Here is a 17,545-nt window from a genome sequence, read left to right as displayed (position 1 = left end):
ATATGGAGTATAATATATTAATATGTTAGATGGATCCATTATTAAATTTGCTCCTTTTTTTTTTCTTTTATTATTGAAATATCTTGTTACTAGAGCTTCACGTATCACATGGATCTCACTTAAGAGTTATTTTTCGTCTAAATTTAAGGTATTCAAAAAACTTTGTTGTTAATTATTACTTTTTCTTCATATAGCAACATTTGTAATACTCCACAATCCATAGTACATGTATTATTGTCAAAGTTATATCTCAATAAGCAAAAAAATGTCGACTATTTAGAAACAAAAATAATACGGTAGTAATAATAATAATAATAATAATAATAATAATAATAATAGATCAAATCAAATTTCGAAATAATGAAACTCTACCTACTTGACAAAACGAGTTAGAGTTACTCCATGTGTGTTGGATGATCCTAACTATTTAATGAGATATTGAGATGTATTGAAAATTAGTTATTCAAGACTTGATTGGTTTTGCTCGTCTTTTATTATCATTGTTGGCAATCGAATATGAATGCCAGCCTATTTAATCGCATGAAATCTTTGAATTGAATGAATTTATGTTTGTGCTGAATAATGAATTGAATATACACGTACAAAGTTCAAAATATATTTTGACAAATATGTAGCCTATTAAATTACAATCAATAGCTTTGTTGACTTTATGGAAGTAAAATGATTTATTATTTCGATTGTCGGAAGGGAAGTTGGACTCAATATTGACCCTTTTTTTTTATGAAGTAAAGCACATGTATACTTGTAAATTAAGATCTATTTGTATTTCGACCAATGCGATGTACGGGTTATATTGAAAAAGAAGGGGTTGAGATAATAAAATGATCGAAAGAGGAAAAAAATGAATTAGAAGGGAGAAACTAAAATAATTATAATTTACGTTTTGCATTACTCAATTACTTCATTTTTAGAATGTGAGAAATGAATAGCAACGATATATACATTTAACTCTTGAATTTGTGTTTATATTTTAGGTATATATTTGTTTATGAAAGTAATGATGCGGAGATTGAGTTATTTTATAAAGATAACTAAGTATAATAGAAAGAGACAAACAAATCTCAAATTGAGCTTGCTTGAAAGTTAAAATTAGGGTTATAAATACATGATCAGAGATATCAAGATTGTGATTTATGAGTTTTGACCTTACTATATTTTGCTCCATAATTAATTATGATGTTCATAATGATCATAAATTCATAATGTTTAAAATATCATATTAATATTCCTTGAAACGATAGTTAATATTAACATATACCTTATGTTTTTTTACTGTATAACATAGAATAATTCGTAATATCAGCCATGTTACAATATCATATCGTCTATTAAACAAAGGAACAAAATTAATGTTACAATATAGCACAAAAAGTTTATAATTTTGATAGCAATGACACAAGCAATTTTGTGGTAAGGGGAAGGAGGAGTTTTCACATAATCGTGAAATGTGGATAGTCTTGACTTCGGACATGTTGACATAGGTGGCATTGATAATGACAATAAGTGGGCCTCAATCAATTTTCATGTATTCTTTTGCGTACATTACAACTAGTCAAGGGCCCAATGGGGCCTGATAGAAACGGGCCTCAGCTCTCAAGTGTATCGTTTTTTGTCACTTTCATGTCTTTTCTTTCAATTTCTTTTTTTCCCTTTCTATTTTAGTTCTTTTAGAGGTAAGAAAAAGGGAGAGGAGACTCAAGAGGGGATGGGAGATACTTGTATTAGGAACCCTTCTCACGGAGAAAATTCTTAATACTACCTCTGTTACAGGTTATGTGCAACGATTAGACATTTTTCCCCTCTGCTTTATGTCAAATCGTTGCACATAACGTGTAACGGAGGTAGTATAAAAGATAGGGTGGAATACAAAGATGAGGAAGTACGAGAAATAACGTATGTCCATGTAGTCTTACTAATACAATAACCAATTAACATTTACAATTTAGATAACAGCTTAATTTGCTTCTTTATAAATGTGATTGGTATTTGGGTGTATCGATGATTATATGCTCGATTTTCCACGGGATAGTTAATGTATCTTTTGTCGAGTTCAGTTGTTTTATTACTTGTAAGTATTTGAACTGCTAATAAGAAATCATGAGAAAGTATACATAGTCTTTATGTTTATAGCGTAATTTATTTTATTTTATTTTACGGGATATAGCGATTCTAAGGCCTTGTATGGTTGGAGAAGGGGAAGGGGGGAATTAGAATTTAGAGGAAATTAAGCCACAAAGGTAACATGTAATTTTTTGAGTTCATTTTACAATTAGATTTTAAACAAAACTCTACGTTAAAGTTATGATGTGGTAAAAACCTCAAAGGTGTTACAAATTATAAATAGTATGTATACAATATATTCATATGACGTGATGAGAATCTCGAACCAAAAATGAATCGATATTTGTAAACTTATGTATAGAACGATCATGGATGAGATAAATATCATGCATGATTAGAAATTGTCTCGCATGAGTTGCATCTCTCATAGTTGTGTCAACTTGGATTGTATTTGGTGAGGTCAGATGGTATCGATTTTTTTTAAAAAAATTTAAGTCATGTTAATTTATTATTTTCATGCAAGTCAAAATCTAAATCTATTTTTTTAGGTTGATTTTGAATTGAGTCAATTTTTGACACGTCTAATGTCCCATGAATCGGCCACTAGCTACTAGCATTGATTAGGTTTGGTGACCATTATAATTTTGGAAGTGGGCCGGGGAAGAATCGCACCCCTTATTATTCCTTAATTTTCATGCATGTGCATTTGTCCCAACTCTCAAGTCTCAATTCAACACATCCTTCTATATACCAAATCTTTTTTTTTTTCGTCCAAATTCTTTGGCTCCATTCTCTGTTAAATCAATTCGACAACAAATATGTATACTTTCTCCGTTCTTTTTTTATTGCACCATGAGGGATTTCACGCTTGCCAATGCATTTTTTTAGCAATGAATATCTCTTCCATTATACTTTTGTAAAAATTATAAAAAATTGTTATTTGAAAAGAACATTCCGATACGAATCTAACTAGATCCCACATGACTATATTTTTCCGAATGGATAAATCACAAATGATGGTCAAAGAAGATTAAGTGAATAGTGTAAAAGTGCTAATGGTGCAATAAAATAAAAACTGAGAAAGTATTAAGTTAACATGACTCTCATACTTTGGATTTTTTCGGTGAAAAAGTTAGATTTATAAGTTTATAAGTTAGTCAAACATCCTCTTCTTCTAGGACAACTTAGCTCAATATAATTTAATTACTTATCAGTTATTATTTCAATGAAGAGAAATTGAACTTATAAACATACAATTTAAAATTTGAAATGAGCTTGAACGAAGTTGAAACAATAATCAAGTCAAAGAAGTCAAACATAATTACACTTGGCAAATCACATTTGTATCATCAATAATTCCCATGATAGGAAGATTACAATTTACAAATACTTCTATATACCTCTCTTACTTTTAACAATATAGTGAACAATATAATACATGATAAGTTACCTATGTCATCTAGATTTAGTTACCACGCTAAAGCTAGTTTGACTAGCACTATCAGCGTAACAACTATTCCGGACATAAGATAGTTCACTTTCTAGTTTCAGACTAACTTAGCACAATCTACTCCGATCCTATATTCTTTGATTCTAAGTATTGAAGCATATAACCAAAATTAAAGATCAAAAGAACAAAAAGAGAGGGAAGATACATATATCATATATGTAATGGATTCAAAGTTTAGCTTCAAAAATCTCAGGACTAATATTCTTAGTATGATCTTTTCTAGTAACACGAATGTAACAAACAATGGCAGCAACAAAAGCGAAAGCGAATCCTCCAAGGATAACATCGCCACCCATAGGGATATCGTGGTGTCGACTAACCAACCTTATGTGTTGTACATCACCAATACTTGATACTGCCGGAGCTGAAGCTGGAACTTGAACGTGAAAAGCCGGTTTCGGGTTCGGTATTCTTTGTAATAGTTGCATCCTAGACACTGCCATGGAACTTGACATTTGAACCAAGATCATGAAAGATATAAGAACAATAAATCTTCCCATTTTACTAGCTAAAATTAGTAAGGATGGTATATGAATAATGTTGTTGGATTGTATGAAAAGTTCAAAGTTTTTTTTGGGAGTAATTAGATTGAGAGAGACTAAGTTAATAAGCTAAGGGTATGTATATAATATATATGTATGACTGTATGAGTATTTCCATAGGACGAGTTATGGCCCTAGATATTGTCTGAGGTGGTGATTTTATAAGTATTTAATAAGGTTGGTATAATGTTACTTTAATGTTCCCAAAGTGTTGGTTATAAAATAATTGAAAGCTGTAATAAGACATGACAATTCATTATTATATAGAAAATGACATCAAAACACCTTAATTAATAATTTTGGATTAGTGGTATTGTTCTTTTCGAAAATCAATACAATTACAAGTAATAACAAAGAATGACGGTACATGTGGTTTTGTTATAAGTTCTCTGTTTGATTATTATTAGTACTATTTTAATTAATAATGTTTATATATAATGATTTGGACCATGTTAAAAGAAATCATACGAAGTATTGTTGTTATTATTAGCTATATTATTATTAGAGCATCTTGTTAATTACAACGTTAGATACCTTGATGTAAATTATGGAAAAGTTAACGTTGAAGGGAAGAGCAAGATGGGGAGATGAGATCCTGTTTCCTAAATAATTTGTCAACTTGCTTAACTTAGATTTGAATCAGACATTTTGGTCTTCAAATATATGGACATGAAAGTAATATTGAACGAGTGAATGTTTTTGACAAATGTCAGTGATATCATAAAATAAATAGTTTATGTAACATAATAATAACACTGTTGTATAGGAGAGTATGTAGTAGAGCATTATTGATGTTGGACATTGTATGTAGAGAGGTTGAGTTCCTCACCAATAGAAAGAATACAAATTAAACTCATCACGCGCCACGTGTACAAAATTACAAATGTAACTTGCGCGTATCAAAGTAATTTGATCTGAACAACTCATTTGTCACTTAAATAACTTGTTGGCTTGTAGTTACTTTCTCTTAAAGTATAAACTTAATTGACAATTATTATAAAAACATATAATCACGATTTTATATTAAATAATCAAACTATAATAGGATTGTAGGAGGGTGCATATGTAGTAGAGGAGCATGTAATATTAAGTATATCTTAATCAATCCATGCAATGTCAATAGAGGAATAGTCAAGGTTAAATTCCACAGTCCACACCAGTACGTGGTAAGAATACAAACTTATTATACAAATATGATCTGATTACAATTCATTCAATCCAAACGACTTATTTGTCACTTAGCTCGACTCGCATGTAGCTACTCTTCTTTACTTAATGTAATGTAAGACTAGACAATAATGGAGGTCAAAATTCAAGAAGACTCCAATAAATTAGTGAGCCCAAGAAAGTAGTTGCCGTAAACATGCAATGAAATAATCAAGTTTCTGCGCCAGAAAATTGGATGAATGGTGGTAGATGCATCAAATAAGATTCTCTTAAATTTGTAACGCGGTAAAGAATGCATCAAATTTTGCCAACTGTATTCTTGGAGTTTGCTAACCACTACTATAAGTACTATACTTATACGAGTAATATAAAGCTGGATTTTATAAATAATGTGTACTTTTCTTATAAATATCTTTTAATTTATAAGTAAGCTCTTAGCTGTTGCTACTTACTATAAGAGTTGTAACTAGCAGTCTAGCACAATTTGGTTTTCTGTAGTTGTTTACAAGAATTACAACTGTATGTAAATTTCAAAATCTCAGCTGGTCAATTTTACGTCGGGAATATTATATTAATTGAGGGATTTTCGATATGATATCAATATTGTGTCTATTATTTATAGAAAATGAGTTAAGGAATTGAGAGTTGTTGCGAATACAGTAAATCAGTAACACGTCACATACTCCCTTTCATAATTTGTATGAATAAGACGTTAGAGTGTTTCAATTGATCACTCATATTCATGGCTAACAATTTTACTAAATTGATTTCCTAAAAAAAAAAATTGCCTTTTACTTCATAAAACACTCTCATACTTATTATTATTATTATTATTATTATTATTATTATTATTATTATTATTATTATTATTGACAAATGTGACCTTGTTAGCTTTCTCCCAAAGACTATGCCTAATAATGAAGTTTTAATACATGGGGAACACAATTTATGTACGAGGAACAAACTTTAAAAAAAAAAAATCATGGGACCAAATTTTCTTTAATTAAAATTAAGTCATTATTAATTTTGTAATGTTCATTTGTCAAAAAAAAATAAAAATTAAAAAATTGTATTGTTCAACTCTCCTTAATTTCTGTAAAAAAATAAATAAATAAATAAAAATACACAATTGGGACAAAAAGGAAGTTCGACAAAGTAATAGGTATGCATCAATCATTTATCAATTGGTGCAACAAATTGGTAAAATATTTTGCATAAGTGTGCAATACCGCAACATGATGCTTATAAATGCACATACGATTCAATAATGAAACATCTCATATTCATTCATTAAATTAAAGACCATTATACTTTTAAATTCGCAACATATAATAAAAGAACATGGATGAATGAAATAAAAAACCAACATGATGCATGTATGTATATAATGAACATAAAGAACATTATTCAAAACTCAAAAGCATAATGCACCGCCCTCATGTATAATAGTATAATCTACAAATTGAATAATAGTTCTAGCTAAAAATTAAATATGATAGAAGTCACATTACATGTTGGTACAATTCTTAACAATAAGCATACTATAAACTTATAATGTAAAATTATACGTACGGATATTCAAGTAAGAACGTATACCACAATTTATTGTTGCAATTATTCAAGGAATTGTCAAAAGTAAGTACATTTAATTACTATGATGTAAATAATAGATTTTCTTTTCAGAATAAAATAAAATCATTGAACAACACAATATAATGCATGCTTTTACTATTTTCTTCTCCCACCCTCACAAATATAAACCTTTTTGACCACATTATGTATGAAAATAAAAATATATAGCTCTTGATGATTATTAAGTATGAAACTATATTATAAAAAATCATTTAATTCATCAATTAATCCATGGTTTTATTTCTTCATATGCTGCTAATTACACTCATTATCATTTCTTCGGTCTCTTCAACGTCGTTCATACCCTAGGAATGTAGCGTAGAACAAAGTTAATTAAGCTATATTAACAAAGAAACATGCTTAAAAATGACTTGATTTAAATTAAATTGAACTGATTCAATATTTCTAACCTCTAAACAAGAACTAATAACCGCGGCTCCATTAGAGGTGGTAAGATTTGTGTCATTAAACTCTAACCCTAATCGAGTTATGGCATCGACTAATTTCGTAAATACTCCCATTTTCTTCTCGTACACAACTTTTATCCATACTTTGTTATCGTCAATGGGATTCACCTTCACTTCAGGCTGTCACAAAAAAAAAAAAAAAAAAAAAGTTAATTAGAAAGTACTTAATTAATTATTATGTACATTTGTACGTACTTAATTAATTAAGTATGCAAACAAACCTCAATTCCATAATTCTTCATGTCTTTTTTTGCTGCAAATTTATTTTCGTCTTTGATAGATGATTTAATCTCCTCTCTAGGAGGATAACGAGTTTCGAGTTCAAGAAGCTCGTCCTTAAGCTCGCTTACTTGGCTATCAAGCTCTTCAATGTAAGTAATCGCGTCCTTAATGATATATGCTTTGGTCATCTAATTAAATTAACCAAAAAATGAAAGTAATAAATAAATTAAATCTTATTTGATTAAGAAAAGACGAGTTAATAAGTATTAGAAATAAAAAAGGCATAATTTGTGAGAGTCATAAGAAGTAGATGCTTGCATTAGTGATAATAGGGACTAATGCTCGTAGTTGAAGAAGGCGGTCATTAAGCTTGGCACGCCGTCTTCTCTCAGCGTCTAAGTTCTTGGATTTGAATTTAGAATCATCATTGTTGTTGTTATCGTTATCGTTGTCCTTATCAACATCAGAAGAAGCATATGAAAACTCCATGTCAAATTTGATAGAAGGGATAGATGGTTTTAATTTTTGAAGAGGGTTTAATAAATTACCTAAGTTACAATAATAATAGGTATGTGTATATATATAGGTAGTTAATTAATTTGGAGGGAATCTTTATTGTTAGAGGTTGTTAAGTACTTGTTGGATGGTAAAAGGCGCAATTTGGCATGATGAGTGAGAGAAGAAAGAGAGATAAAAACTTCATCATATGTACTTTCCTAACAGAATCAAAGCACCTGAGTTAGAAATTAACAGCTTTTTGACATGTAAATAGTACAGCTTAAGATCTTTTGGCCTTAATTTTATTACTTATGTTTAAGGTGCAATAAACAATGTAATGTGTGATACGTAGGTAACATTACAAAGATAAATTGTGCCGTTTCTTTTAAATAAAACTAAACAGTGTTTGATAAACAATTTGCTCCATTACATAGACGGAATTTGATTCGAACTAAATATGGTATTATAAGTCTAATTACTAGAGATTTGTATATTCGTCCAAAATGTCTCATTGAACTGTAATATGGAGGGGTGAGGCCGTGGGGGTGATCAGGATCGAATTCCAGCCCAGTCACACTAGGGGGAGATATAAAGACTAACCATCGCTCCACTCCTTGATCCTCCCAACTATTTAAGTTATCGAGAATATGTGATGTTTTTTGGTTCATGAACTGATGGATATTTTGTTAAAGATTTTCTGTTTCTTAGCTTGCACATGCCACTAACCATATCGATCATAACCGTTGCAAATAACACAAAATTGCAGTCAAAGAAAAACTTTGAAAAATAATGTTATTGTATACACTTTATACATAATTTAAGTACAACAATCACTAGTACAAAACATACATAGAAATATTCAGTGAATCAATAATTAGTACACTGTACAAATTGGATGTCATTTATTTAGTACACCTGCAACCAGCCAGCCAGTAGCGAAATTAGTTGTTAATTTGTTATTAGTGCAGTGTTGGTTGCTGTCTACTAGATTTTGTCAGCCAGCCAGTAGCTTGGTTGCTGTCTACTAGAGATAATCAACATCCGTCTGGTCCACTAGCCTGGCCCAATTCAGTCTAAAAATAGGGTGGATTTGAGCTCATTTCTAATTAAAAACCCAATCTCGGCCTGAAAAAAGTCCAAAAAGCATGCTACTTTTTTATCGGTTTGCGCAGGAGAAATTGTGTAAAGGCCTAACCCGATCCGATTTTTTTTTATCTAATACGAGATTACGAGTCATGTATTTACCAAGTAAGGCTTGGTGTACTCGCCCATTCCACAATGATTCTAAAGCCCTACACCCCAACCCAAATAATGAAATAATTAGTCCAAATAGACTTGGACCCCAAGCCCATTTTTCGATAACTAGTTTTCATTTTTTTTTTTGAAAAAAATTTCAATATAAATAAATTGTACAGCTTAGCTTATATCTAAACATGACAAATTAACCTATACTCAATTATCCGTCACAAAATATCCGACTTCAAATCCAAATTATACCCAAAATTACATGATACGATATAGACTTATTGATAATAGAATCAAAATTGGTCCAACTCTAATTTGAAACCAGCTTAAACAAGTCTTTTCTGAAAATGACTCAACCCAAGTTGACTCGATATGAATTCGATTTGAATGGTTTGAATGTCACCTCTCTAATGATAGGTGAAAATTAAAATACCAAGTAATTGGTACGAGTAGTTTAGGTTAAGTCAACTTCAGTTGGGGTCAAAAATATTGGATCAAGGGATTTTGTTTACCAGACTACGAGTACATTTCCTTGGATTCGTATTCAGATTGGATATAATTTTAAAAATGAATATTCGGGTCAATTTTGCCGGGTAAAGTTATTAATGTATTATGGCGCCTAAATTAGACTAGTGTATACAGTAACAAATTCCTGCTTGGCTATGCTATCACTTTTTTCATCACGCCATTTCCAATGTCTTCAATCTCTCTCCTCCTTCGCCGAGCATTTTCTTCATCTTCGGCCATATCTTCTGTAACCAAAATTTCTAAGGTCGTTTACAAAGAAGCTGATGTCAAAAAGGTTGCAGAAGCCTTCAAAAAACACACCCAGAATTCCAGTTTTCGTAAAAAAACCAACTTTTATGAACACACTGTTCAACGATTAGCCAATACCAAGAGCTTCAGTTTGATCGAAGAGATACTTGAAGATCAAAAGCAGTACAAAGATATTACTGATGAAGGGTTTACTGTTCGTTTAATTACTTTATATGGGAAATCAGGCATGTTTGATCATGCCCATAAACTGTTCGACGAAATGCCTGAACTAAGTTGTAAAAGAACTGTGTTATCCTACAATGCCCTCTTGGGGGCTTGTGTTAATTCGAAGAAATTTGATAAGGTTGATGGGTTTTTCCGTGAATTACCTGGGAAGTTGTCAATTAAGCCTGATGTTGTGTCTTATAATACTGTGATCAAGGCTTTTTGTGAGATGGGTTCTTTGGATTCCGCTCTTTTGTTGCTCGATGAAATGGAAAAAGAGGGATTAAGGCCTGATTTGATCACTTTTAATATCTTGCTTGATGCAGTCTACAGGAAATTAAGGTTCTTGGAGGGTGAGAAACTGTGGAGTATGATGGATAAGTATAATGTAGTTCCTGATATCATAAGTTATAATTCGAGATTACGAGGATTGGTGTTAGAAGAAAAGATGCAGGATGCAGTGGACTTTGTTCAGGAAATGTTGTCCAAGGGTTTGAAGCTTGATGTTTACACTTATAATATTTTGTTCAGTGGCTTCTGCAAGGATGGGAAGTATTTAGAGGAGGCCATAAAATGGTTTGATGAAATGATGAAAAACAAGTGTCCACCAGACCGTCTGACATTTTCTACATTGTTAAGATATGCTTGTCGTAACAAAGATTTCCGCTTTGGTTCTCGGTTGTGTAGATTATTGTATTATCGTCGTTGTCGATTGAATGAGAGAGGCTTGATTCAGAAGGTTATTGATGGGTTAGTGAGGCAGTCCAACATCAGTGAAGCAGAGATATTGGTGAAACTTGGAAAGGATAGTAGATATTCTTGTTATAACAGCCTTAAAATGCCTAAGTTTGATACTTAATATAGATTCCCTGCCCTGTGTTATGTTTCAGGTAATTAGATCAAAGTTGTTTGTTATTTAGCTCTGTTGAAAGATGCTGAATTAAAGTAGTGAATCAGGTATTACTATCTTTTAACCAAAAAAAAAAAGGTATTACTATCTTTACTTATTTATAGTATAAGCTGTTTTATATTTTCATTATTAGTTAAATTGACCTTATTGTAATACTTCTTATACTATAATATGAAGTGTATTTTTTTTATGGTTTATTTACTATTATAGACAAATTGTTTAATTTGCTATTAATGCTAAACTGTTTACTGGTGCCAAGGGCATGTTTATTTTTAGGTGCATAGTACCATATATGTCTATGATACTTGGAAAACTTATGAATTCGTATATGAAGAGAATCCTTAGCTTTGCAAATTTAAAATCGGGTTTTCCTGTTTCATGAACCAACCTGTCATTAGGAGGTGGTAATACTTATAGATCAATGGGCGAAGTAAAAATAGTGAATGTTAAATAAGTGCTTCTCAACATAGCTGAAACACCCATGAATTGTAATATCATATACTTGAATGATTTGTTGGACACATATTCACATCTGATACAAATGTTGATGATTCACCAATATAAATGCACTGCTATAGTTCTATGTTTCCTCTCAACCTCTCTTCCTTCCTTTCTCTACGTATGGCTGGACAAGGGATTGGTTGTTGAATAGCTTGAAGTCTTAAGGTGATGTTTCCTTGAAGGGGATGGAGTTACCCTGAGGTTTAGCTGTTAATTAATTAGTCCCTTACAGTGGTATATGACAGTCTTACAACTGAAGATCTAGTATCTATAACAAGAAACTGATCTTGTTAACGGATTAAAACCCCTATTGCTATGAAGTATCTGAAATGTGTGATAAAAGAAACCACTAATCCCAGAATTTAATTGAATAGTGTAGATGTAAGATCCTTGCTAGTACTTAGACAGTGAGACAGAGCTTCATATTTATATGAAGTGGGTCACAAAAGATAGGACTACTGAATTTGAAATCGAAGATATGGTGATGATGAGAAGAGGTGTGCTTCTTGAAAATCTAAAAGAGTAGCTGTGTCCCTTTTGGAATGCTGATTCAACTGTGAAGTTAAAGTTGCTTCCGAAGTTAGATATTTAACTGTGCTCACCTTGTCATTTGCCTGAAGCCAAGCCAAACCTACTAATCCGAGGATCCTACCAGCAACCTTACCAAATGTTCCAAAACAAAAATTTGGTAACCTCATCAACAAATACGACAAGGAAGTGGAGATGAAGACGTGAAACACTTCTTTTGTGAAGTTGATTCATGTGTCTATAGCAATGAGCAGGTTGTGAAGGTCTGCTACTTACTGTGTTTACATTTTGTTTTCTTGCCTTGTATACCATGTTAAATACTTCCTGCATCTTAATTGCCTTTGTGTCTGTCTGTTGTGACATAAGTTTAATTAAAGCGGTGAAGTGCTTCGTATAATATAGAGCTTACTGGTATGGAAGGCACAACATCCCTCACTCTGTCAGTCTGTCTGTCTTTGTACTTCATTACGTTACTTTTTCCTTAAAAGGTACAGTAGCATAACCTAGTCTAATTAATAAACAGAAAGTTATTTTATGATTCCAACTCCTAATAATGTATGGATTATGATTAAAACTCTTAATTTTTTAAAAACAAAATAGAAAGGAAGTACAGTAAACTTCTATTCCATAATAATGTGAGGATTGACTTGAAAAAAGGGGATTTTATTGTAACCTGAGATTAAAAAATAGTAATGGGAAAGCAAATAGGCGATTAAAATATGACTTTTACTTGATGTTTTGAATGTTCAACTAGCTAGACTTTTCAAAATAATATTTGTCTCTTTGGTGTTTGGTCCATATAGGCTACCCATCACCTAATGTTGTATTATGATGTATGGTGACTTTTCTCTGCTATCACTTGTTAACTTCTAATGTTGAATCATCTTCTTGCTGCAACTGCTTAGGCTAAATTTTATCTGTTGAATAGTTCATCTACCCCGCATTGAATATTGGAATACGTGTTGAATTATGCAGTCTTGATTTCATGTTGTTAAATTGAATTACTTTCTCTGGCTTCTAAAGGTTTCCTAACTGTAACATTGCTTCCCTCAACATCTTACTTAGACATGGCATGCTTTGCAATCTCTTGGTCCTCTTTGCTGATCACTCTGCTTATTTGCTCGTTAAACTGTATTGCAGTAGCTGAGCCATCCTACGTGTTTTCCCTTTGCCCAGACAAGCAGACTGCTGCTCCAAGTAGCGTATATCAGACTAATGTTAATACGCTTCTCTCTTTCCTCTCATTCAACTCTAACAATGAAAACCGCTTCTATAACACAACTGTTGGGACTGGAGCCAACAAGGTATATGGTGTCTTTTTCTGCCGTATTGATCAAACAGTTTCTTTCTGCCAGGAGTGCTTCTCCTTGGCTAATAACTCGTTAAATTCCCATTGCCTTGGAAAGAAAGAGTCTGTAGTATGGTATGATCAATGTATGATACGATACTCTAATGATTCTTTCTTTGGTACCATGAATGATGCTCCTATGATACCAATGTGGAACAGACAGAATGCTGTTGACATACAAAACATTACAAGCAACCAAACCGAATTTACCCAAGTTGTGCTAGAAACATTGGGAGATGTTTCATCCCAAGCAGCAGCAGGTCTGTCAGGCAAAAAATTTGCAACAAAAGAAGGGAAATTTTTGTCCAATTTGACAAGTATGAACTTGCTTTACACACTTGCTGAATGTACCCCAGATTTATCTGTGAACGATTGCAACACTTGTCTCCAGATGACCATTGGCAATATGACAGAGATGTGCAACATGAAGGCTGGTTGTACTATGATGAATCCCAGTTGTAATATGAGGTACGACATATACGCTTTTTATGGAGATGCTCTCACACCTGCTTCAGGACCTTCGCCTGTTCCCGTTTCCGGAGGTAAGATAACTTCAATAAGGTTGCATTAGTTGACGCAATTTATCCATTTACATTCAACCACTACAATTAAGGCCTAGGAAACCTTTTTTTTTTAAAGTCTTATTTATTGCTCCATATTCACCATGGACCTAGAACCATTTTCATCCCATGGCTATATCTGATGTCCATATTCAATGTCATCTAGTAAAAGTGAATAATGCTGTTTATTTATGTCAAACAGATACCTCTAAAAATACTTCATCCATGTCAAGGCGGAAAAAGATGTTACTTATTGTTGGTGTCAGCATTTCAGCTATTTTGGCACTGATGATCCTACTTGGGGCTTGGGTTTTGATGTTCAAAAGAAAATCCAAGAAACCAGTTGGAGGTAAGAGCACAACAGGACCTTTTCACCCCCTTTCTTTGGTTCCAACCCTTTATAATAGTCTCTTGCTCTTTGTCAACAACCAGCTTAGATTAGTATTGTAAAATGTAAATTTGTAATCTTAGAGTGTACTCATAAGGATTCTTTGAAACTTTTTAGATTAGAATAGATTCATTCCCATGTTAAATAGTGGAGTGGTGGATATTATAGTTGATTGCACTACAACCTTAAATCAATTCAAAAAAATTAACAGTGGAATATTTTGGATCATTGCTTGTAGAAGAAATGGATGAAATTTATACTGTAGAGTCCTTGAAGTTCGACTTCTCCACAATAAGGAAGGCAACCAATAATTTCTCAGCAGATAAAAAGCTAGGAGAGGGTGGATTTGGTGAGGTTTACAAGGTAAAGTTGCTGGAAGTAACTCCTAAGCAAGGTCACACTGCTTTCTGTTGTATGAGTTATCGTAATCAGACATGCTTCATTGTTTGCAGGGACAACTTGAAGATGGACGATATATAGCTATAAAGAGGTTGTCAAGTAGCTCTAAACAAGGCATTGGTGAGTTTAAGACTGAAGTCGTTCTAGTTGCAAAGCTTCAACACCGGAATTTGGTCAAACTCTTGGGCTTTTGCCTGTCAGGAAAGGAAAAGATACTTGTCTATGAGTTTTTGCCTAATATGAGTCTTGACCGTTTTTTATCAGGTAGTTTACTGCTGTAGTTTGATGCTTAAATATCTTTTTGCTCAATTTTAATGCATAGGTTGGTTAATTATACATCTTGTAACCAGATCCAACAAAACGGGAATCTTTAAACTGGAAAACAAGATTAACAATCATTGAAGGAATTGCAAAAGGGCTTCTTTACCTTCATGAAGATTCTCGACTCAAGATTGTGCATCGGGACCTCAAACCTAGTAATATACTGTTGGATGAAGATATGAATCCTAAGATAGCTGATTTTGGCATGGCAAAGCTTTTTGGGATAGATCAAACTCAAGATAACACTGACCGAATTGTTGGAACATTGTGAGTACTTTGTGAATATGTTACACTTTCTTCATGTCCTTAGTTATGTGTCTTTGTTTTATGAAAATTTACGTTAATGTTGCTGAAAAATGCCCAATAACTTAGAGCTTGTATACCTGATTTTGCAGCGGGTACATGGCTCCAGAATATTTGATTACAGGACACTTTTCTGTTAAATCAGATGTGTATGGTTTTGGTATCATAATCTTGGAGCTTGTTAGTGGTCTAAAGAACAGGTTTTCACATAAACAGCAAATTGACGAGTCACTTCTATATAGGGTAATTTTTTTAATTTTTGAACTGTTTTATTTAAAAAGTTATCTTGATTCATACAACCTATTAACCAAAATATAGTGCAGGCTTGGAGGCTGTGGAATGAAGGGGTTCCTATGAAGTTGACTGATCCAACTTTTGGCAATGATTTTCCTGTTGAAGAAATGGCTAAGTGCATCCACATTGGTTTGTTATGTGTCCAAGAAGATGCAGCTAAGAGACCGCGAATGGCATCAATTGTTGCTGCGCTTAATGGAGAGTCAATTTCTCTGCCTTTACCAACCCCGCCTCGTTTCTTGAATGACTCTGTAGATTATGGAATCAAAGACGGTGGCTCAGACAAATGTACTCCTGCATTGGGAGTGAAAGATATCTTCACCGACTTGCATCCTCGATAATGTTGATTTAGGCACAAATTCCAAATCATTTAACTACTGTATAGTTGTTTTAGAAGTGGAGACTGAATTAAAAAGACTTTGTAACTACAAATCTTGTACGATGAAACAAGTCATCCCCAAGGCTGTAAGATCATATTCTACATAATTGGAGCTCAGCAACCCACATAAGTGTGTAAAAGGAGGCTAGGTAAATTATCAACTTTATTTGATTGCTGCTCTGAAGAACTCTGAGGTGATTGATCACTGCCCAGCTTTCCATGATTCCTATTTACCCTAGTTTGTTAAGCAGCGTTATGCCAGTTTTGAGTATGGTTATTTTGCTGCTTGTTTCATAGTGATTGTTTACATGGCAGCAGAATCTAATTGTTTTTTTTATATCTGTAATTCTGTAACATCATCATTTGAATTGATATTGATTATGTGTGTGATAGGATATGATTGTTTGATTGGTTTTAATTAAGTTCACGTGTGATTTCTACAAATGAATGTATTATATGCTCGTGTTATGGTTTGCATCTTAATGGAGCTTTTTGACCAGACAAGTCAGGAAGGAATTTCACTGATGTACTTGGTTTGTGTAGAATGACGAGGATGCCCTTGAAACTGTACTTAACATTGTGGGTGAAATATTATCAATTCCTTGGAGGCATGAATGTAATACATACCATGTTTGAGAAGTTGTGAACTTGTAATTTCTCGTGTCTTTAGGTTTCAAATTGATCCCCTCTCTCGCGTATGTTGTAATTGTGCAGCTTATCCTACATTGATAAGTGGAAGAACTCAAATGTGCTGAATTATGCAAACTGATTTCATGCTGTTGAATTGAATCACCTTCTCTGTCTTATGAAGGTTTCCTAATTATTTGCAGTGATTTTCCTGTTGAGAAATCAACAATGTGCATCCACATTGGTCTTTTATGAATCCAAGAAGTTGCTGCTAGAGACCGCGAATGACATCAATTGGTTCCCGTGCTTAATGGTGAGTTAATTACTCCGCCTCTATCCACCCCTCCTCATCTCTTGATTAGTTGTGCAGATTATGGAATCAATGCTAGCTCAAATCATGTACTCATGCATCAGGTATATATATTATTGTTTGAGTTTCCTGGATTAATCAAGTGTATATTGTTAATTTGTTATCTCAGATCAGAGCATTTAGGCCATATACTGAGCTAAAAAAATCCTGTAACTGTTGATTTTGTAGAACCAACACTCAAAATTATGATAATTAAGACCACAACACATTAAAAAAAAAAAAAGGCTGTAACATCTCAAACTTTCTTCACTAATCACAATTTTCTCCAAAA

The 17,545-nt window shown here is 32.7% G+C and overlaps 3 protein-coding genes across 3 annotated transcripts; 2 read left to right on the top strand and 1 right to left on the bottom strand.

The window, feature by feature from the left end:
* Positions 1-7,178: 7,178 nt before the first annotated feature.
* LOC110693362 (transcription factor DYT1-like) lies at positions 7,179-8,111 on the bottom strand. Its single transcript, XM_021870496.1, has 4 exons — positions 7,959-8,111; positions 7,622-7,810; positions 7,344-7,520; positions 7,179-7,238 (listed from the first exon to the last, which is right to left on the bottom strand). The coding sequence occupies exons 1-4, from the start codon at positions 8,109-8,111 to the stop codon at positions 7,179-7,181; spliced, it is 579 nt and encodes a 192-aa protein (XP_021726188.1).
* A 1,860-nt stretch (positions 8,112-9,971) lies between these two features.
* On the top strand, positions 9,972-11,663 carry LOC110693469 (pentatricopeptide repeat-containing protein At3g13160, mitochondrial-like). The gene has a single exon (XM_021870581.1). It carries the CDS (start codon positions 10,060-10,062, stop codon positions 11,203-11,205), a length of 1,146 nt encoding a protein of 381 aa, XP_021726273.1. The 5' UTR covers positions 9,972-10,059; the 3' UTR covers positions 11,206-11,663.
* A 1,435-nt stretch (positions 11,664-13,098) lies between these two features.
* On the top strand, positions 13,099-16,700 carry LOC110693467 (putative receptor-like protein kinase At4g00960). The gene is made up of 7 exons (XM_021870580.1): positions 13,099-14,175; positions 14,396-14,542; positions 14,820-14,944; positions 15,034-15,244; positions 15,331-15,568; positions 15,697-15,847; positions 15,928-16,700. The coding sequence occupies exons 1-7, from the start codon at positions 13,353-13,355 to the stop codon at positions 16,237-16,239; spliced, it is 2,007 nt and encodes a 668-aa protein (XP_021726272.1). The 5' UTR covers positions 13,099-13,352; the 3' UTR covers positions 16,240-16,700.
* The last annotated feature ends 845 nt before the right edge of the window (positions 16,701-17,545 follow it).

Source organism: Chenopodium quinoa, unplaced genomic scaffold (genome assembly GCF_001683475.1).
Source record: "Chenopodium quinoa cultivar QQ74 unplaced genomic scaffold, ASM168347v1, whole genome shotgun sequence".
NCBI lineage: Eukaryota > Viridiplantae > Streptophyta > Magnoliopsida > Caryophyllales > Amaranthaceae > Chenopodium > Chenopodium quinoa.
The sequence above is the reverse complement of the archived record's forward strand: the minus strand, read 5'-3'. Positions and strand labels throughout refer to the sequence as shown.